This window comes from Leopardus geoffroyi, chromosome B2 (assembly GCF_018350155.1).
Source record: "Leopardus geoffroyi isolate Oge1 chromosome B2, O.geoffroyi_Oge1_pat1.0, whole genome shotgun sequence".
Lineage (NCBI taxonomy): Eukaryota > Metazoa > Chordata > Mammalia > Carnivora > Felidae > Leopardus > Leopardus geoffroyi.
The window spans coordinates 4,380,954-4,404,155 of NC_059332.1; the positions used below are offsets into that span (position 1 = coordinate 4,380,954).

A 23,202-nucleotide genomic window follows, 5' to 3' on the forward strand; every position below is an offset into this window, starting at 1 on the left:
AAATACTCAGGAAGAGTGATATAATTGCTTCTTTTTAACCTGTGTCTTAATGAGTTGATCACTCCTCTGGGTGAGCACATGCGTGCTACTTAATTATTGTCAAGAAAATGGTATAATGTTAACTATTCAGATAACAGCTTCACTTTTAGCATACGGATTCCAATACTTAATTAGCTTCTAGCTAACAACCGCAGACAAAGCATCTGAGTGTGTTTATCTTCTTAAAGGTGGGCTTTGTAACTTGAAAATTCACAGTATTAAAAACCAGATAGGCTCTAAATTGAAAGACCAGACCGGGAAATGGTGAACCCTTGTTCATCCATTCAAGGATTGCAATGACGACAGACTTTCCCTGGGAGGAGTAAGTGATACGTGACTCTATGTCCTTCTTATAGGTCTTTGAACCAACTTCCTGCTACATGTGAGTTATCACCTTCCCAGGGGCATGTCCCTGGGAAGGTTCCTGAAACAATATTAACCATATGGTCTCCTAGACTAATTCTCAAATTCCATGCGCTGATAAGGAAATACCAGGCTCGTGGCTGCCCTATTATATAACCCCAAATTCTCTACACATTTTATCAAAGTTTCTCAAGAAATAACTACTGTAGAAAGAATCTAAAGGTCATGCAGCTTGAGTAAGCGTCTAGACAGGTGTCTCGCCAAGGATGGTGGGAGTTCTGAGAGCCCGTATTTACCTCCCCATAGCATTTCCCAAATAAGTTTGAAAATCACTGGATTGGGGTGCCTGGGTGGCTCAGTCGGTTAAGCGGCCGACTTCGGCTCAGGTCATGATCTCGCGGTCCGTGAGTTCGAGCCCCGCGTCGGGCTCTGTGCTGACCGCTCAGAGCCTGGAGCCTGTTTCGGATTCTGTGTCTCCCTCTCTCTGACCCTCCCCCGTTCATGCTCTGTCTCTCTCTGTCTCAAAAATAAATAAATGTTAAAAAAAATTTAAAAAAAAATCACTGGATTAAATTATGTCAAACAGGTCTTTTTTTTTTAATGTGAATATTTTTAGAGATTTGAATATGCTAATCCATATTGTTAATTACAAAGAGGGAGCAGGCTATTTCGTTGACACTTTCTTGTAAAAGAATGTATCACTTGTAAGTTAACTGGGATAGAGGGAAAAGGGAATCATTTTATTATTTTTTTAAAGTTTGAGCGAGACAAAAACAGCATGAGCAGGGGAGGGGCAGAGAGGGAGGAAGACAGAGAATCCCAAGCAAGTTCCACACTGTCAGTGAGCCAAAAGCAAGAGTCTGACACTTAACCAACTGAGCCACCCAAGTGCCCCATGGGAGTCACTTTAAAAGTGTAATTAATCCAAAAGGAAGAAAAGGAGAAAAAAAATAACAAAGATAAAAAGGGGAAAAAAGAAAACAGACATATTATAGATTGCCATACAGAAAAATCAATAGTTACAATCAATGTAAATGTACTAAATACACAAAACAAGCAAAAAATTGATTATCTCAATAAAAATATCAGATGCTTTTTTAAAAAAATTGTTTTAATGTTTATTTTTGAGAGAGAAAAAGACAGAGAGAGAGAGACAGAGTGCAAGCAGGAGAGGGGCAGAGAGAGAGGGAGACACAGAAACCGAAGCAGGCTCCAGGCTCTGAGCTGTCAGCACAGAGCCCAATGCAGGGCTTGAACTCATGAACCATGAGATCATGACCTGAGCCAAAGTCGGACACTTAACCGACTGAGCAACCCAGGCACCGCTCAGATGCCTTCAAGAAACAGAAATACATGGGGCGCCTGGGTGGCGCAGTCGGTTAAGCGTCCGACTTCAGCCAGGTCACGATCTCGCGGTCCGTGAGTTCGAGCCCCGCATCAGGCTCTGGGCTGATGGCTCAGAGCCTGGAGCCTGTTTCGGATTCTGTGTCTCCCTCTTTCTCTGCCCCTCCCCCGTTCATGCTCTGTCTCTCTCTGTCCCAAGGATAGACAAACGTTGAAAAAAAAAAAATTAAAAAAAAAAAAAAAAAAGAAACAGAAATACAGTACGTGTATTCAGAAGCGAACCTAAAAGCATATAAAAAGATATATGCTACAAAGGCTAACCAAAAGAAAACTAGTATATCTGCAATAATAAAAGACAAATTAGATTTTAAGAGGCATAGACACAATTGAAACATTTCACTAATAAAGAAGATGCAATAATTTAAAATCTGTACGGTCTGAAGAACACAGTCTCAGAACGTATAAAGTAAATCTAATGGTAACAACAGGAGAATACATAATTATACACACGCATATATGTGTGTGTGTACCATACCTCACAACAATGGGAGAGTTTTAAACACATCTCTGTAGATGATAAAATGGACACAAAAAGGGTATAAAGACATAGATGGTGTCGAGAACACAATCAAAAAAGACGTATATTTAAAACACTGTACCCAACAACGGTAGAATACATTTCTACAAAGTCCATGTGGAGCCTTTATTTACCAAAAGTGACAATATCCTGAGCTCAACAAATAATACAGAGGATGTTCCTTAACTACTGTGAAATCACAAAGCATATTCTCCGAGTGCTACCACTATTGGGAATTAACATAGGAATTACAGCAAAAAGATAAGTAGAAAAATCCCCAAATAATTAGACCTTAAGCAATAGATTTCCAAATAACAAACGAGCCCCCCCCAAAAAAGATTTCCAAATTCTTTTCCAAAAATGGAAATCTTAAAAATATTTTGATTTAAAATTTTTAAAACTATGATGTCAACATTTTAGGGATACAATTAAAGCCATGCTTAGAGTAAAATTTATACTCCTAAATACTTATGTTAATAATAATAATAATAATAATAATAATAATAAAGCTGGAAACTAATTATCTAAGTATCCCTCTCAAGATATTTGGATTAAAAAAAGCAAACTAATCCCCATTTCATCCCCAAAAATGGAGAAAAAAGGGTAAGAAAGGGAAGAAATCTATTAAATAGAAAGCAGACATAAAATAAGTGAATTTAACAAATCCTTTTCTTCAAAAAAAACTAATAACATTAATAAGCCCCATCAAGACTGGCTTAAAAAAAAAAAAAAAAAAAGGAGAAAAAGAAGGATCAAACTATCAAACTGAGAAGTGGAAAAAAGAAAAAAAATACCAGTAGAGATTCTACAGACATTGCAAATATAACTAAAGGATGTTAAATTTTTTCTGTAGGTCAAAAATGTATCGTTTTAGAAGAAATGGACAAATTTGTCATGAAAAAAACAATTTACCAAAACTTACAGAAGGCGAAATACTCTCAATACTCTTTATCGATTCAAAAAAATAAATGCATGATTAAAAACCTCTCCACAGGGGCGCCTGGGTGGCGCAGTCGGTTAAGCGTCCGACTTCAGCCAGGTCACGATCTCACGGTCCGTGAGTTCGAGCCCCGCATCAGGCTCTGGGCTGATGGCTCAGAGCCTGGAGCCTGTTTCCGATTCTGTGTCTCCCTCTCTCTCTGCCCCTCCCCCGTTCATGCTCTGTCTCTCTCTGTCCCAAAAATAAATAAACGTTGAAAAAAAAAATTAAAAATAAAAACCTCTCCACAAAGAAAAGCAAAAGTTGCCAAATATAAAAAAAATGTATATTATATAATGCTATATTTATGAAGTTCAAGAAGAAATAAAGCGAACCTATCCTATCATAACAGAAGTCCAAATCAGAGCCATCGTTTCCGGGTGGTAGAGGGCAAAACACTAGGGAAGCTCGTGAAGCACGAGTAACGTTCCACGTCTCATTCTTGGTAGTGGTTCCCGCAGAGTGCTCACTTTGTAAAAACTCATTAAGATGTAAACTTGTGATCTGTGGACTTTTCTGAACGTACGTTAGGCGTCAGTGAAAAAATTTACTTCCAAATTTAGGCATGGAAGGTAAGAAGGGAGGAGAAAATGTAGATGACCACGGTATGGCAATGTCTCTTTAGATACGACCCCAATGGCGCATTCCACGAAAGACCTAACTGACAAGCTAGACTTCGTTAAAATTAAGAAGTTCTGTCCTGCAAAAGGCAATGTCAAGAGAATGAGAAGGCAAGCCACAGAATGGGAGCAAATGTTTGCAAGGACCGTTATCCAAAATACACAAAGAGCTCTCAAAAGTCAACAATGATAAACAAACCACTTACAAACGCGCCAGAGACCCGAACGGAACCCTCACCAAAGTTACAGAAATGGCAAATAAGCACATGAAGAGACACTCCACACGCTAAGTCATCAAGGAAATGCAGAGTAAAGTAACAGTGAGATACCACTACCCAACTATTAGAATGGATTAAAATCGTTAGAGGCTCGACTGTCACAATTGTGCCACTCTGACGGGATGCTGATAACTAGGGAAGCTATGCATGTGCAGCCAGCAAGGGGGGCAGGAAGGATATGGGAAATCTCTGTACCTTCCCCTCAATTCTGCTGAGAACCTGAAACTGCTCGAAAAACAAAAAATCTTTTTGAAAAATTAGGTATGGAATCCGGAAAGATACCAGATACTCACTTTTAAATTATGGTAAGACTGATCACTGCCCTACCCATGACCAATTCTCTTATATACTTTTTTAAGCAGGTGCTACCCAGCAAAGCATATGCTAGGACAATGTTTGAGAAAGAAAATAACCCAAACCCATATCCCATGTCTTCCAATTAGGCTGAAAAATATGTTAGATCAATGTTAAAACCTACCATTCAGCTTCCAATTTGCGGTGCTCAGGTTGACTTTTGAGTTGTTTTCCTTTGTTGAGAAAATGACCATTTTCTACATTTTCACTAATTTCTTTTGTGTCAGACATGCCTGCTACATCACAGAAAACCACACACGCACGTAACTAGACACAAGGCCGGAATAGAGCAATTATTTTACACCACTGGTGACACCACCCATGTGTTCATTCCTTAATCGACAACTATCTTCCAAAAAGGAAGGAAGAAAAAAAGGAGTAAACAGCCCAGCCATATTTTTCTCTGGAAAGTGAATGACCACACCGTAAGTAACGGAAGTAATAAAAAGTGAAGCTCCTGAATTAGAATAAAGGTGAATAAAAGTCATGCTTGATAATTTACTTAAAAGAAAAAAGCAGGACGAGGCCCCTGGGTGGCTCAGTCGGTTAAGCGTCCGACTTTGCCCCGTGTCGGGCTCTGTGCTGACAGCTCGGAGCCTGGAGCCTGCTCCGGATTCTGTGTCTCTGTCTCTCTCTCTGCCCCTCCCCAGCTCACACTCTTTCTCAAGAATAAATAAAACATTAAAAAAAATTTTTTTTTAATTTTTTTAATTAAAAAAAAAAAAGAAAAGAAAGCAGGAAAAAGGTGAATAGGAAAACAAGCGGACTAACGATGCAGAAACAGGACAGTCTGTTTCAAGGAGTTTTTGTCAAATTTCAGACTAAGCTACCAGCTTCTTTCTTTCTCGACAAAATATTTTGTTTTAATGTGCTAGGCATCCGTAAGTCATAAATATGTTACATTTCTTCTTTAAAGAAATGCCCTTGCTAACTGCAAACGGAATAAAAGGTATAAATGGGGTCAGTACTGTTCATTTTGGTTTAAATACAAGAATGAAATTGAGTTTTTATTGCAGGAGAACTGACATACATACAACATATAACATCCTGTCGGTTCCGGGTATACATCATAGAGATTCAATACTTTTACCGATCTTTGAGAAAAGGTAACAACAGATTATCACACAAAGGATCCTCTTTCTTCCCGGCAGGCTTCAGAAACAGTCTCGGCAACATGAATAAAATGAGGGTGGCTGGTGGCCAAAATCTCAAGAAAAACAAAAAAATTAACCTGCCTGGTACTTTTCTGAAGCCACTTATTCAACAGTGCCAGGGAACAAACTGATCATCGAGAAAACATTTCCCCACAAACAAAGGAGAGAAAAGACGTTTCAATTTTTGGCCAGAACTATTCCATCCTCTCCCCAAAATAAAGCAAAACATAGCGTTCAGAGCTGTGAATTAAAACAGAATTTATCTCTAAAAGCTTTTTATTTGGAGACTTCATGAAATGGATTGCCCTTCTTGTGATTTTTTTTTTAAGCACGTGTCAAATTTAGAAAGAAAAACGGTCTAATTTTTATGGATTACCCTTCTTGGGACTTTTTTTTAAGTGTGTGTCAGATTTAGAAGGAAAAATGGTCTAATTTTTACTTCTCCTTTCCAAACAAAACTATTTTGGCTTCCTCTGCTTCAAAACATGTAGGCCTAATAAAAAAAGTAATTATGAAATGTTCAGTGTTATAATCTGCCATCTGATGTTATTAACCTACAAAGACAGGAAATTAAATGTGACACGACACATTTAACCTATTAATCACGCATGAATTTAAAAACCTATGACAAGACCATACAAAATTCTGACACTTGGATATCCTAGAATCAGAAGGGTAGACCTGATAGACGAAAGGTTGAAGGAGGTCCTTGTTAAATGAAAACACCAATAGGAACAGTTTAACAAAATCCCGCATGTGGAGTTCTAGCAAAAGGATGTGGATAAACAGAAGACCTCGTTCTTGTCTGTCAGAAAGCACGTAGATTTGAACGCTGGAGACCAGAAACGCTAAGATAAGTGAATAAACAAAATACAGGCCAACATTTCCATTTCAAAAATAAGGCGGAGAAAAAGAAAAGTTCAAGAACTAGGAATACAGGAATAAAAGACCAGTGGGAAAAATGGAGTCAGCGTACTGAACTTTCGAACACCCGAAAATCCAAAGGCGGGCGGTGTTTAAAACCTTGCTTCACCTTGTGTAACCTTAAAAATATCAACTAGGGGCGCCTGGGTGGCGCAGTCGGTTAAGCGTCCGACTTCAGCCAGGTCACGATCTCGCGGTCCGTGAGTTCGAGCCCCGCGTCAGGCTCTGGGCTGATGGCTCAGAGCCTGGAGCCTGTTTCCGATTCTGTGTCTCCCTCTCTCTCTGCCCCTCCCCCGTTCATGCTCTGTCTCTCTCTGTCCCAAAAATAAATAAACGTTGAAAAAAAAAAAAAAATTAAAAAAAAAAAATATCAACTAAATACGGCTGACATCACGAATCTCAAGAAAAGTCCCTTCTGCTTGGTAGGTGTTGCACACAAACCTGGTATCTTGAAATACTAGCGTGATTCAGAAAATTTACTGCCATGCTATGGAATAAGCCAATGTTTTCCAAGAAGCGCACATAAAATTCTTTCCTTCCGCTTCCCAAGGAAATCTAGACGGCCACATCAGAAAATCACCACCACGGGATTAGAGACTGACTGGCCGCTTGGTCGGCTGATATTCTGGAAATCCTAGACCAGAGCCTCGCCGACTAGTATCAGGTATGATTCCACAAGCTTTGTCCAAACCGTGTAAACACAAGATTTCCTCATTTATAAAAAGAGGATAATAATATTTGTATGGTTTTACTCCACGAGGCTATTTTATGAATCAAAGGAGGCAGGGAGGGCAAACATTTATTGAGTGCCCAGTATGTAACAGGCCATCCTTCTCCCTTTGTGTGTATTATCTCATTTAATCCTGAGAACACCTTTACGTGGTAGGTACTATTAATATTTTCAAGATGAAGATACTAAAGATATATGTATCATGACGAGCACTAAGGGACAGAATTGCTGAATCACTCTACTGTGCCCCTGAAACTAACAGAACGCTGTACGTTAACTATACTAGAATTAAAATTTCAAAAAAATAAAACAAAGATGAGGAAGCTGAGACACAGCAGTTAAGTAACTTGTCCAAGGAAACTCGGCTAGGAAGTGGCAAAGCCCGGAAATGAACCCATGTATTTTGATTCCAGAACCCACTGGTACACACTGAGAGATATGCAAGATGGAAAGCACCAAAAAATAGAAGCGGCAATTCTAGAATCTGTTTGTCTTGTCTTATGCGAAAGATCAAACCAGGGCCACCACCAGATGGTCAGAGAAGGGGGGGGAAATCTGGGTACTTCAGGTCAACATTTCCAAAAGAAAAACATTCTGAGACAGGATTCAAGATCATCTTTAAACAAAATAATCCAATTGAGAACAAAGTGAGGGGAGGAAAGGGACAGACATTCCTGACAAGGCGGCGACCATAAAAACGAGGGTTGCTGGGAGGGACAAGCAGGAAGAACAGAACACGGAGTCTGTAACAACTAAGGAAGTCAGGCGTGTGGAATGAGCCAAGAGAGGAGAGCTGCATTCTCCAAAACTACTCAACTTTGATCCAAAAAGTAATGTCAGATCCAAAGGGTTAGTCACGAGGAAATGACCCAGGACACCGTGGCTCAGACGCTGGGTCAGCCCCGGGACTTATCAGGCAAAGTTGATCACGTTGAGCCGGGGCAGAGAGTCTTCAGCCTTTTCTACCATGACTCACATAAAGGAACAGATCTGCCATCCCAAGGAAGGAACCTCATACAAAAATAAACACACACACATGTAGTAGAAAACTAAAACCGAAGTTTCCCCGGACAAATGCACGCTGATATTTTCTATTCTGTTCTAGTCCTTCCTCTTCTTTTTTTCAAACGCAGGTCATGAGCTATCGGGTTGATTTCATGGCCTGCTAGCGGGTCTTGACCTCCAGTCTGCAAACACACAGGGACAGAAGGTCAAGAGCAAAGCTGGGGAACCGCCCCGACCCTGCATCCACAGTAAGAGCTCGTGCATGTGCATGCGGTCTGCTCACTGCTGTGTGTGTCCTCCACACAGAGAGACAGCACGGGACCCAGCACCCAAAAAGCAATGCACACACACACACACCCCAGCTTACTGATTCATACCCTACCCTCCTCCGCCACAAGCCCCTTAACAAGAGAAGTCCGTCTGTCCTTCATACGTAAGTATGACCCAAGGAGACTGAGCAGTAAATAACAGGAATTTGCTGCATCCACATTCATATCACAAAGCGAGGAGCCGAACTTTCTCTCTGAGAGTTTCCAAATGAGTCCCGGAGTGGATGGCCCAGGTACCAAATCAAAGTCCATTTGGTGTTAAAATTCCTCAGACTTCTGGGCCGCTAAACTGTCTTTTCTTTGTGTTTCCTTGGTCTCTTGTATATGCTACATGCTCCAATTATAAATTCCTCTCCCCCCCCCACGCTTTTTATTGTTTTCGAACATAAAATACCGTCACTGAACAGCTCAGAAACAAAAAAGCAGGAAATATTTTGCCTGGACGGAAGCTCGTATAAATATTTGACACTTAGTTGGATTCCTGGTGGGATTTCCATCCGTGAGCAGAAAAACTACCCATCATCTTCAGATACTTAGCCTGAATGAAGAGAAAAGTACACAGAATTTGTGTTCAGGAGGCTCCGCCCCCAGAGTGGAGGCAGGAAATACAGGTGCTGGCCGTTGTCCAAGAACACTGGCAAGTACATCAGTGAATGAATCTAGAACGGGCCGAAACAAGGGACGTCTCAGCTTGAGAGAACATTCTCAGGAGTGTCAAAAACTGAGCCTACGTGAGCAGAAACCATGCTGGCGAGTCCGTACGTGAGCACAAAGCTGAGGGGAACATCCTTGGAACGACCTGTGACTTTAGCTCCTGCGAATGAACCGCAGGTAGATGGAAAGACCCAGAAAATCAGGGCTCAGAGGTAGGAATGTGGCGGACAGAAGCCCAGAAACATCATCTTTGAGCGCGTGGTCTGGTAGAAAAGAAGTCTCTGCGAACGTGGCCACGGTTTTCAAAGCAACTGAAAAACTGCAGAAGAGAATTAAGATGAAATGAAATCAAACGCAATTTAAAGGAAGGGCTTCTCGACGGACGTCGTCCAGGGTCTTCGGAGGACAAGGGGCAGGGACGAAAAGGAAGTGGGTGGAGGAGAAGTGTCCGTGTGTAACTAGGATGTGCCACGATGACTGAGCGCTACCGGAGAAGTCGAAACCGAAGACGGGGGTCCGATGGGTAAAATCGTAGCTGAGGGGTAAGCCATCCAGGAGGGTTCGCAGCAGCAAAGGAGACCCGGGCCTCCCTGGCATCCTTCCTCCGAAGCCCGCAGCTCACGGTATGTGGTCTTTCGGGTCCGGCTCCTTTCACCCGACGTAAGGTTTCTGAGGTTCAACCACACGGGAGCAGGAATCAGCCCCTCTCCCGCCTCCACCGCTGGGCCGCGTGCCACGGTCCAGACGCCCACGATGTGTCCACCTGCTTGCCCGTGGCGGGCACGAGGGTGGCCTCTACCATTGGGCTCGCACGGGGAACGTGGCGACAAGCGCCCGCGAGTCTGGGCGTGAACACGGGCTCCGTCTCTCTTCGGTGAGATCCAGGAGGGGAGTTGCCGGGTCATGTGGCCAATCTGTGTTTAGCGGCTTAAGAGACCTCTGACCGGTGTGCAAAGGGGCTGCACCGTTTTACGTTCCCGCCCGTAAAGCGGGTTCTCCCGTTTCCCACGTCCTCTCCAACCCCCACTCTGATCAGAGCCCTTCTACTGGTTTGGAAGCGCAGTCTCACTGTGGTTTGAACTGCATTTCCCCGGCACTGAGGGGTGTCCCTTCCCGGCCGACTGCGCTGTGGATTCACATCCTTAGGGACCTGCCCCCCCCCCCCCCCCCCCCCCGTCAACAACCTGCCTCCACTGACTTCATCTTGTCACTGGATGAATATGGTTGGGTCCCACCCTCTCAAAAGCCAAACCAAAACAGCCACAACGGTCTATAAACGGTAACCGACACGTAGATTTACCTCCACGTTTCCATTTCGTCCTATTCATCATTTTCTAGCATTTCACTGACAGAGACAACATCTGTTTCTTCCTAAAGAAATTCCTATGCCCCAAAGAAACCCCTACTCCAGGGAAACGCATCCATTATTTTCAGCTGTGGTTTATTCCATGAGGATGATTTCCATGTGATCCCCTTCTCTAATTCAGCCTCAAACTGCCTTCAGACGGACTACTTTAAATGCTACGAAGTTACTCTTTATTTTTGGCTTGAACACCACACGAGTGGGTGTCCTTTTCAAGGAAGAACGATGTCTATATCGGGACCACAGGGCAGAACTGAGTGCCTAGATCCATACTGTCAGCTCCGTTTAATAATTAATCCTCATCAAATATATAACATTACAAGATGAAAGGCTTTCATTCAGCAATGCTGGAAAACATTTGCAGCAGCTAATGAAAACAAAATACTCCCTCTAGAGATAAAGCTAATTCTTTTTAAACCCCACCCACCAATGTTCTCCTGCTGAGAATTCAAATACTTAAGTTTCACATTCTAAACCTGCCAAGTCTTCCCTCTGCCCACACAAACACTTCTAAAGAAGGCCAGTCCTTCATTTTCTTCCTGTCCTCACATTCAAACCTGGTTAAATATTCAAAGATGTTTGTGGTAGACAGGATAGTAAGATGGTCCTCAAGATTCCTGTTCCCTGCTATGCATGCCCTGTACAATTTCCTCCAGTGTGTGGGGCAGACTAATGATATGATTGGGCCACTGATCAGCTGACTTTGAGTTCATCGGAAGGGAGACTATCCTGGGTGGGCCTGACCCAAGCAGGTGCTCCAGGTAAATTTTTTTTTTGTACATTTTTTTTTATTTTTGAAAGACAGAGAGAGACAGAGCACGAGTCGGGGAGGGGCAGAGCGAAGGAGACACAGAATCGTAAGCAGACTCCAGGCTCTGAGCCGTCAGCACAGAGCCCGACGTGGGGCTCAAACCCACAAACCGTGAAATCATGACCTGAGCCGAAGTCAGACGCCCAACCGACTGAGCCACCCAGACGCCCCTCAGATGCTCTATTTAAAAGAAAGGCAGGCATCAAAGACATGTGCTCCTTACCGCCTCGAGCGCAAAGCAAACTGGCATGTTTTAAGAGAAGGCATCGTGTAGCAAGGTTCCGGGTGCTGGGAGCGGTCCCCAATGAGAGCTAGCAAAAAAAGAATGACCTCTGTCCTCCCAACCCAAGGACATTAATTCTGCCAACAACCAGTAAGCTTGGGCCCGTAAGGTCACGATCACAGCCGCACCTGACCACTTGATCTCAGCCTGTGATGCTGAGTGGACAGCCCAGCACACCTCTGCCCAGACTAGAACCCAAGCAAACTGTCAGGTAATACATCCGTGTCATTTTAAGCTGCCATGTTGCTGGCAATTTGTTATGTAGCCACAAAAAACTAATACAACAGTTTAAAAACAATAGCCTCCTTTCTGTCTGTGTCCCTTCAAAAGAAGTTAATCAGATAATGGATTTTAGCGCCAGTATCTTCATCAAAGGGTAGAGAAAATCTAGAAGCCGAACAAAGCCACCAGCAGAATCTGTTACGTAATTACAGCTGAGCTTGACCGCGTTCTTATGGTGTGGCTATTCAAACTCCCTAATTCTCTCACAATTCTGGCATCAGTGATCCCAGGAATGCTACAGTACCTCGGTCTTCCAGCGGGTTGCCAGCAAGGTTCACTGTGTGGAGTCCTGAGTTGGGATTATGTGCTAAAGCGCTGGCCAGTTTCTGTGCAAAATCTCTGCAAGGAAACAAAACGGTTAGCTTACATAACACAAAGTGTAAACCTGCTCAAATAAAACACTTGAAAGCTAGAAAAGTTAGAGTGAAATCTAAGAAAAGGAAATCCTTCTTTACAATATTAACCTATAGACCATCTATTTGTTAACACCCGATCTATGTTACACAGGTCTATATTCCTCAATAGAGTATCTGTAAAGCCACGGCCAAAATCTGGTTCATTCTGATTAGCCACGACCTCCTTCAAAAGCAAAAAGAAAAGAGGTAACTGCCCCCTTTAAAGACACATTCCAGGATGCTATGAATAGGACTACTTAGAGTCCCTTCATAACTTAAAAAAAAATCCTGAATTGCACCTACATTCCACGAAAGTTGCAACAGGCTGTTCACTAGACCTTAATTCTCATTTCATGCAATGCTCACAATGCAAAACTGATTGTCCTGATTATTGAGTTTAAAGGCTACAGTTGCTAACACTATGTTGTAACAAAAATCAAAATCACTATTTTAGGTACGTTGTACTCAAAGGAACACACTAAGTGCCGTGAATATGAAACCTTCAGCCCTCCTCACCGAGGAGCAGTGGAGTCTTTGTTCTGGCTGATTCGAACTTCACATAAGCAGGCGTACTGACTAGTGAACCCCCACCTACTACTGAACAAGGCAAGTACGAATTTGGAAAGAGAGAGAAATGGCTAAAACATATCAAAGCAAAGCCATACAATTATATTAAATGTGTTACATAAAATTATACCACGAGTGATACTCATAAAAGCTGACACATAGCATCTGTAACAGGAAAGATACTTTTCTAAGGACTTTACACGTATTCATTCATTTATCGTCACAACCATAATTCTGTAAGGTAGACACTACTGTTTTCTCCGTCTTAAAGATGAAGAAACTGAGGCACAGAAGTGAGGCAATTCGCCCAAGGCCACGAGGCACCTGGCTCAGGGTCCATCCTCTCACCCACCACACCGGGCTCCCTCCAGCGACACAACAATAAAAGATGTTATAAAACCCTTGACCTTCAAGATGATGGGGAACACAGGGATCTGTTTGTTTGTTTGTTTGTTTGTTTTTAGAAGGGAAACACTACACTGTATATGTGAGTGGCCCAACCTTTTTTTAAAATCCAAGTATTAATTTTAAGGAAACAGCAGAAAGATTTTAAGCAATATACTCACATATTCTGGAAGATACTCACGTTCTAAGTCCAGCGTTTTCCAACACCAATTCCTCCAGCCGATTGGACCTACTCACCACCCTCAGTATCTGTTCACAGACATCAGTGGACTGTAACAGAAAGCATTCTTTGACCACGTCACGAAATCTAAGGGCAACCTCACTTTGCTGTGACAAACCCACACAGATGCCAAGTTCTAATTAAATGAGCCATTTATTCGTGCGCCCGTTCGCGCAACAAAACCTGACTGACCGTCTATTCCCACGCACCGTCACGTTCGAGGTCCAGGGGATTCAATGATATAAAGGACAAAAAGTTGCTGCCTTTCAGAGTGTACCATCCAGCAGGGCAATCAGACAAGAACACAGACAATTACGATAGACTAATTAAAAGGCCACTTTAGGGGCACCTGGGTGGCTCAGTCGGTTGAGTGTCCCGACTTCGGCTCCGGTCACGATCTCCGGTTTGTGAGTTCGAGCCCCACGTCATGCTCTGTGCTGACAGCTCGCTGGGAGCCTGGAGCCTGCTTCGGATTCTGTGTCTCCCTCTCTCTCTGCACACCCCCCCCCACCTCATGCCTGCTCACTCTCTCTCTCTCTCTCTCTCTCTCTCTCGCAACAAAAATAAATAAATGAACGTTTAAAAAATTTTTTTAAATAAAATAAAAGGTCATTTTAGTTGTGCTGGGGCCACTCAGAGGCGCATCCCAATTTTGGGACAACCAAAAGTAATTCCCAAAGAAAGTGATCTCCAGAAAGGATAACAAAAGACTATGTGGAGGCCATGATGGTAACAATATGATGTTCCCTTTACTGAGCTCTTGTCTTGTGCTAGGCCCTGAGCTAACCCTTTATGTGTGTGTCATTATAAAACCGTTAAGTATCGTTATTCCCTTTTTACAGATAAGAAAGTTAAGGTTTAAAGGCGTCATGTCCTTTAAAAGGGTGGCTGAATGAGCATTTGATAAATGTTTACTATTACGATGTTCCCACTAGCATTCTCTAAAATAAAGGGGGACACAACCCAATGAGAGTTTAGCAAATACTCCCTCATGTAAATAAACATTAGATTGTTTTAAATTATGTAGTTGTGTTATGTATTTCTGTCAAAATATTTTAAGTGCTCAGATATAATATTAAGTGAAATGCGGAATTATTATGAAATGTCTAATAAAGATCGCAACCACTGAAACGGCTAACGTAAGTAGCACAGGGCTTGAAGGTGTCATGAAGAAATGAAAAGTTGTGTCCTGGCTGCAGAATTGTACCACATTTTTTTTCTTTTAAATTTTCATATGCTAACGTTTTTATATTTATGTTTAAGGCAGCTCCTGACTTTAAAATTATTTATACATTAAAAAGTGATTTTAAAATCTCCTTACAAGTTAGGGTCTATTTAGGGCGCCTGGGTGGCTCAGTCAGTTAAGCGTCCGACTTCAGCTCAGGTCATGATCTCACAGTCCGTGAGTTCGAGCCCCGCGTCAGGCTCTGTGCTGACAGCTCAGAGCCTGGAGCCTGCTTCACATTCTGTGTCTCCCTCTCTCTCTGCCCCTCCCCCGTTCATGCTCTGTCTCTCTCTGTCTCAAAGATAAATAAACGTTAAAAAAAATTAAAAAAAAAAAAGTTAGGGTCTATTTAAATCCCTTATGATGAAAGAAAGAAAGAAAGAAAGAAAGAAAGAAAGAAAGAAAGAAAGAAAGAGAAAGAAAGAAAGAAAGAAAGAAAGAAAGAAAGAAAGAAAGAAAGAAAGAAAGAAAGAAAGAAAGAAAGAAAGAAAGAAAAGGGAAGGGAGGGAGAGAGAGAAAGAGAGAGAGGGAGGGACTGAGGAAAGGAGTGGGAGGGAGGAAGGAAGGAGGGAGTTCTATGTGCTGTGGCATACTATAATCAAAGCAGTTTCTTTACCTCAAATATCACACAAATTTACAATTCTTTGATTTATCAGATCATACATATCCAAATGGATTAAGCATCACTAGAACAGTCTGAAATATAACAAAACTCACTAGTGAGCACCCTTTAGAAAACCCCACTTGGAAACACGCAAGTCCCACAGCATCTGAGGCATTTATAATTCTTATGTGGTGTTTGAATCCATTCTGTCTACAATGTTACCTTCACATGGTCCCCAAATTACTGATGTGTCCCACAGATTGACAAAGGAAGAGGAAAATTAATCCCCATTGACCGAATGCCTGCAATTTACATTATGCTGACGGTGGTGATTTTCAAAACGGTGGCCCCCCTGATCAGTGTAATTCTGTATCTTACAATATACAACCAGGTGAACAGATCTTACTTTGTGTTGGCATGATAAAAAGTGATTGCTTCGACAATGTTTTTGCAGGAATTATCCTAATTTCCAAAAACAATCTATGGTATCATTACCTTTCCAGGGCGACCTCACAAAGCATCCAGAAAAGCAATTTCCCAAAGCAGAGCTTTCATTTACCCATTGGGTATAATTACTGTAATAAAAATTTATTACACAAAATGTGCAAAAAGTATGCCCAACTTTTCTTTAGAATGCCAGTAGGGGAGAGGTATAACAAGTCATTTACGTCTACGTTAATTTTGTTACTTTTTACTAAGTGCCAAGTACGTGAAAAGAATTGTTTTCTATACTAAGAATATACGGGATGAAGTTTTTAAAGCGATACGCACATACACCCAAACCTAGATGGCAACTAACATGTGACCATACTGCAGCGCTCCCTAGACGTCAACTGTCTGTTCAACCCTATGTTCACCGGTTTAGGGAGACAAAATTCTTAACAAATTAAAACAATGCCTCTCCAAGAGCTTGCATTTAGTTAAAACTCGAAAGTATACAGTAAGGGGCGCCTGGGTGGCTCAGTAAGTTAAGCGTCTGACTCTTGATTTCAGCCTAGGTCATGATCTCACAGTGGTGGGATCGAGCCCCACGTGGGGCTCCATGCTGAGCACAGAGCCTGCTGAAGATTCTCTCTTTCTCTCCCTCCTCTCTCTTTCAAAAAAAAAAAAAGGTATATAATAAAAACTAGGGGAATTGCTGTCGGGAACAATGGAACTCATGAGAAATAAAAGGCATATGGAATTTTTATATCTAAAAGGAACTACGTACAACTGGCCCAACCACGCCATCTTTAAAAGATTTTAAAAGACCCCATGATGCTCGCCGACTTGCCTAAATTACAAAATCAGGCCTTGAGCAAGACCGCCAATCTACTGCGGTTTTAATCAGTGGAGAAAATGAGACAGGAACTTGGTCCTAATCGCAAATTTGGCGTATTAAAAAAAAAAAAATCCCTCCATCCTCCTGTTTAACTTAGGGAGAGGGATTACTACTAGAGTCATAAGATGAGCAGAAAGCGAATGTGACATGTTTCTCTTGTGGTGCCCTCACATAAGGGGCTTTTAGTGAGCCAGGAGCAATCTTAACAACCCAGAGAATGTATACAACTTGAGAGAAAGTCACTCTTTTTTGCCAAGCATTTCCCGTTTTAAAAAGCCCAGGGGTTGGGGCGCCTGGATGTCTCAGTTGATTGAGCATCCGGCTCAGGTCATGATCTCGTAGTTCATGAGTTTGAGCCCCACGTCGGGCTCTGTGCTGACAGCTCAGACCCTGGAGCCTGCTTTGGGTTCTGTGTCTCCCTCTCTCTCTGCCCCTCCTCCACTCATGCTCTGTCTCTCTCTCTCAAAAATTAAAAAAAAAAACAAAAAAAAACAAAAAAAAAAAAAACATTAAAAAGAAATAAAATAAAATAAAATAAAATAAAAAGTCCAGCGGCGCTTGGGTGGTTTAGTGGGGTAAGCGTCCAGCTTCGGCTCAGGTCACGATCTTACAGTTCATGAGGTCGAGCCCCACATTGGGCTCCATGCTGGCGGTGTGGAGCCTGCTTGGTATTCTAGCTCTCTCCTCTCTCTCTGCCCCTTCTCCACTCATGCTTTCTCTCTTTCTCACAAAATAAATAAACTTAAAAAAAAAAAAGTCCAAAAAAAGTGGAATACTGTCGTCTCCTCCAATAAGCCACATATTTGAAAATGTTCTGAGACTGCATATCGCAAGACCCATCATAGGGGCAAGTGTCCGTTCTTTTTAAGTTCGGGTGAAAAATCATGAAGAATTACCATTCCTTTTGAAGACGGAAGGCTGATATCCTCAAGACCACTTTTCGTTTTAAAATACCGAATGTTAAAAATATACACATGTGTGTTTTTGTGCTTCAATCTTCGCTAACGGAAAAGCCATAAAGGGCAGCCCTTGCCTCCCTTCGCCATCCTTCCTTTCACCCCAGCACACCGGGGAGAAATCGTGACAGAAGGGCAGCACCACTGGCCGGGACACATCCCTGTAACAGCGGGCTGGGACGATTTCCCAAAGTGGGTCTGCATCAGCTCCTCAGAGCTCTCCTGTGCCCCATTCACCAACTTACAGGAATGTTTTAATGAGCCAGGTGAACTGACTTGGTAGAGAAGCATTGCTCTCACTGATCCCACAATCCCTGAACTAATCCGCTTCTCATTTCCCCATCGGCTCCCCTCACCGGTCTGTCACCGCCGCTGGCTCGGTCCTACAAATGGTCCCCATCCCAGCAAGCAGCAAGCAGCAAGCAAGGAGAGGCTTCTGTCCCCCAGATCTGACCCTCCATCATGGCTTCTGGTCTGTTCCCTGGGAGTTCACCTGCCCCCCACCCCCACCATCCCTAGCTCCATCACCACTGACCTCAGAAACTCCCCCTATTTAGCTGATACAGTTTCCAGAATTCACAGCCCCACACTCGTTCATTTCTCAGCCTCTTCGCTAGTCTGTGACAGCAATAACAACAGTTAACAGTTAAAAAATGCCTGCAATAGGTCAGGTACTGTGTTCACATTTCTGTCCACATTATTTACTCCTCTGAATAATCTGCAAATTAGCTATACATGTATGGCTACGCCCATTCATTCGTGGTCCAACCTAATTTGACATCTGTTCACTAAATCAATTTTTATGGAATCGCTATTAGGAGCCATATACTCTGATAAGCTCTGGATAGAGACGAATGAGACACGAGGTCCAAATAACTCTCAATAATAGGTACGCAGGAAGCCGAGGCCCTGGAACATCCAGTGACTTAGCTAAGGTCACGTGGCCTTGTCATGAGTCAGAATCTGAGACCCAGGTCTGTTTCCCAGCCCACACTCTCTACCAAGCCGGCTCTCCATGGACCCCAAATGAGTTCAGCCCAAGCTCGTGCTAATAATGCCTTTCAGCCCCTCACTCCCCAGGAAATTCAGAGAACAAGCAGCCGGTCCACCAGCAGATCTCAACCCTCCACTTTCTACAGATCCACGTCTCACTCAAAATCCTACCTCTTCACTATGAAAATCTGAAGCCCCCAGTTTCCACGCTCCCTGAAGGCTGGAGGCTTGAAGGTAAGAGTCGCCGATAAAACAACCTGTAGATGACTTCCTGTCCTAAAATGAAGTAGCAGAAAGCTAACCGGTGGATAAGCCTCTGTCCACACGGCTGCTTTGAACGTGCAGACAATCCCCAACAGCGTCTTTTTCCACTGGTAAAAGAGACCGAAAATGTGGCTCCCACATACCTTCTGAAAACCAACACTGCCCTTTGATTTCGTTTCCCTTACATATAAATCTGCCCCAGAGCTCATCCAGAAAATTAATGTTAACGACCATAACTCAACCAGACCAACTCAACCCGGTAACGTTTCCCCAAATTCTTAGGAAGGGAGGCTTCGTGGAGACGGAAGGCAGGATAGAAACGTAAAATCTGCCGTTGGCAGCCGTGCAGACGTAACTTTGTTTTGGCCGACAGAATGAGTGTGTGTGCTGGAGGCTACGCTAAATTGTGTCTTTCTGTTCATTATCTAAAATTGCCTGAAGCAGCTGGAAACGTGAGGAGGTACTTCTCCGGAGCATCTCACACGACAAACTGGGTGCAGCGGCATGCAGATCATTCACGGGAAAAATATCTGCTCAAGAAAGAAGCATGTGCGCAGCTCGCCAGATCAGTAGGAAAACAAATGTGTTTCTGAAAACGATCGGGCTTTTGAAACTCAGCGCAGCTAAGCGACCTTTGCAAGAGCTCCCCTTTCTTACCAGTTTCAGATCCTTGGAAGACAACTTCGTGAACCACTGGTTGTACTCCAGAGCAGCAATGATGGGTATCAGGTCCCTAGAGGCAGAAATAACAAGACACGTGAAAGCACTTTTAGGACAGCCATATCGGCACTTGATTTTCAACCTGTGACATCCAAGTTTACTTGTTCGTTTCTATCATTCACAAGCGCAGCCTCCAGCTGCAACGACTTCCACTGCTAGACAACGGTTAAAGTCTCCAGGACAGATCTTCACGTCTGTAAGCAGAATTCCTAAAGGCTGGCGTTAAATCACTTCGAGGGACTTTGATGGCTGTATCCGGAGGAAAAGAGACCTGTAGAGCGTGTGCTCGGAGACCTTCCTTGCTCTAAGAGAAACTGTACGTCTAGTTCTCTATTAGCAAGTCTCTACCTTTAACCATCAAGAATGTCATATACAGTTCACCTCTGACCAATATGGCTTCGAACTGCATGGATTTATTTAATAAAAAAAAATACAGTATTCTAAAGGTATCTTCTCTTCTTTATGACTTCCTTAATAACATTTTCTTTCCTCTAGACTACTTTATGGTAAGAACATATAATACATGAAAATATGTGTTAAATACTTAGGTTATTGGTAAGGCTGTCGGTCAACACTCAGCTATTAGTGCTTAAGCTCTGGGGGAGTCGAAAGCTTGGGATTTTCTACTGCGTGGGAGAATCGGTGACCCAGCCCCCACTCTCCCACCACTGTTAAGAGTCAACTGAACTGAGTTTCTAATGCAAGCAAGGACACTGTCTAGCCTTGTAGATAATAAGTGACCCTGAATGGATCCCCGAGGCTTAGCAAGCATCCTACAACCATTTGGAACTTTCCCGTAGTTCCTGATGCTGATGACACACATGAGACAGCCCAGGTGCATTTTTGTCTCATGCTTCCCACAAACTCTTCAGCCACTGAAGGAACTATGTGCTTCAGAGAGCCACCTGCATCCTGTTTTTCCAGCTTGATCTCTCCTACAACATGAACCCCTAACTCATGCACGAGCCAAGAAGCAGACAATTCACTACTCATCAAACACACCATACAATTTCACGGTCGGAAGCATCTTTCAGTGCTGTGTTCACCTAGGAAAATCCCTGCACCCTTCGACGCATATATCACACATCTCCTGTCTGGGTTCCCCTGGGCCACCCCAGCCAGCACCCTGTCCGCATCTCTATTGAGCATTAATTTTATTCTGCCTCGGAGTCATTTTATTCTGCCTCTGTATTCAACATTTGTTGCCCACCACCCCCAGGCTGTAAGTTCTCTGAAAACCAACTCTGTCTCTTCCAGTTTCAGCCAGACCATAATCAGTGTCATCCTCCTGGCGTGACACATGGCAAACACTCAAACTGTTACTGAAACGGAAAAGAAAGGCAGAAGGTGGAGAGAGTGGCAAAATCCACATTATTTCATAGCCTCTGTGTACCGGGCCCTGTGGCAGGCACACTACTCAGGCTATCTCATTTAACCACACGTCTGGCTTCGTCAGACATGCTTTAAAAAGGAGGGGCGCCTGGGTAGGGCTCAGTCAGTTGAACATCTGACTTCCACTGAGGTCGCGATCGCACAGTTCATGGGTTTGAGCCTCACGTCGGGCTCTGCGCCGACAGCTAGGAGCCTGGAGCCTGCTTTGGATTCTGGGTCGCCCCCTCTCTCTCTGCCCCTCCTGAGCTTGCTTGCTTGCTCTCTCTCTCTCTCTCTCTCTAATTAAAAAAAATAAATAATAAGGGAGAAACAAGTCCCTGCAGGTAGGCGAGAGAAACAATGCAAAAAAAAAAAAAAAAAAAGACTCTCGGTCACATGGTTCCATACGCCATCTGTCCAACCGAAGAGCCTCTTTATCAATTTTTGCTTAAGTTTCAGATTTAAAACCATGAACAGCAACCCTTCCCATAGGTCTTCACTCCCGTCCCTGCTCCCCACGGACCGCGTGCCAGAGTCAACGCCATTTGCTCCCCCTGCGATCTGGGGACAGTCGCTTCTCTGAGGGCAAATGCCGGCTTATCACACACTTGGTTCAGGGGTTCTCCCTGTACTTCTCCATTCAGGAGCCACGGCGGCTCCTTCTCATCTTATTTCCTTGTGTGGATTTAATGTCAAGCAGGGATGACACTTCAGAACCTCTTTACTGTGTGTGCTAGTCTGTCACTTGATTTGAAGGACAGCTGGCTTTTGTCATAACGAAGTCGTTTTCAGGAACCGAAGAGCACATCATTTATAGAAGCAGGTTTTACATTGTCACAGGGGGCAGGACAGCATCAGCTCTAAAACGACATGCAAAAATCCTGAAAAGGCAGACTGAAGTCCACAAGCGAAGGGAGAAGAATCCAGGCAGAGGAAATGGTCGACACAGCAAGGTACGGCTTAGTCAGAGATTTTAGATCTGACACCAAAAGCATGATCCACAAAAGGAAAAATTGATAAATTGGACTTCACCTGGTAAAGTGGAAAAATCAGTTTTTCCTTGGCAAATATTTGCAAATCACGTTTCTAACGAAGAACTTGGTATCAGAATGTATAAAGAAGTTAATGATAAGAAACAACCGAGTTTTTAAAAATAAGCAAAAGAGGCGAGCCTGGGTGCCTCAGTCGGGTAAGCGTCCGACTTCCGCTCAGGTCATGATCTCGCGGTTTCATGGGTTCGAGCCCCGCGTCGGGCTCTGTGCTGATGGCTCAGACCCTGGAGCCTGCTTCGGATTCTGTGTCCCCCTCTGTCTGCCTCTCCCCCACTCATGCTCTGTCTCTGACTCTCAAAAATAATAATAATAAAAAAAAAGTTAAAAATAAGCAAAAGATCTAAACAGAGACTTCACCAAAGCAGATATATCAATGGCAAAGAAGTACATAAAAAGATGTCTGAAATTATTAACCATTAAAGAAATGCAATTTAAAGCCAAAACAAGATGCCACTCCAAACTTAGTGAATTGCTAAAATTGAAAACGAAAAAATGCCAAGCGACTGGAACCTCATACGTTGCTGATGGGAATCCAAATGGCATACTTGGTGTGGAAAAGAGTCTGACAGTGTCTATGATATTCAATACACGCTGACCGTAAGACCCAGCAACCTCAATCCTAGATACTCAACCGAGAGAAATAAAAACGTGTACTTCCACAAAAACTTATATGTTACTGTTTATAACGGCTGTATCCATAATGGTCAGACACTGGAGACAACATAGGTATCTCCACCGATGCCGGGGGACTTCCAAGGCGAGGTAAGAAAAGGCAATAATATGGTGTCTGCTTAGTTCCTTCTGATAGGTTCACCCGTGGAATCCAGCCGCCCTGCTCTGAGAAAGGCCAGGCCACGTGGAAGTGTCCCAGCAGACAGGCAGCATCAACTACCAGACCCGTGAATAAGGTAGCCTTCAAGATGGTTCCAGACCCAGCCCATATCTGGCCGTAACAGCTGGAAAGAGCCCACGCAAAAACCACCTAGCGGAGCCTAATCAAGCCCAGAGCTGTGACAGACA

The 23,202-nt window shown here is 43.3% G+C and overlaps 1 protein-coding gene across 11 annotated transcripts in view; it reads right to left on the minus strand.

Moving 5' to 3' along the window:
• The window catches only part of CARMIL1 (capping protein regulator and myosin 1 linker 1), a 310,299-nt gene that overhangs the window by 136,008 nt on the left and 151,089 nt on the right, over positions 1-23,202 (minus strand). For all 11 annotated transcript variants that reach the window (XM_045497187.1, XM_045497188.1, XM_045497184.1 and 8 more), the window contains 3 exons: positions 19,697-19,772; positions 13,638-13,726; positions 12,334-12,428 (listed from right to left, as the gene is read on the minus strand). In XM_045497187.1, the coding sequence (XP_045353143.1) occupies positions 12,334-12,428; positions 13,638-13,726; positions 19,697-19,772 (260 nt within the window). The remainder of the gene's footprint in view (positions 1-12,333; positions 12,429-13,637; positions 13,727-19,696; positions 19,773-23,202) is intronic.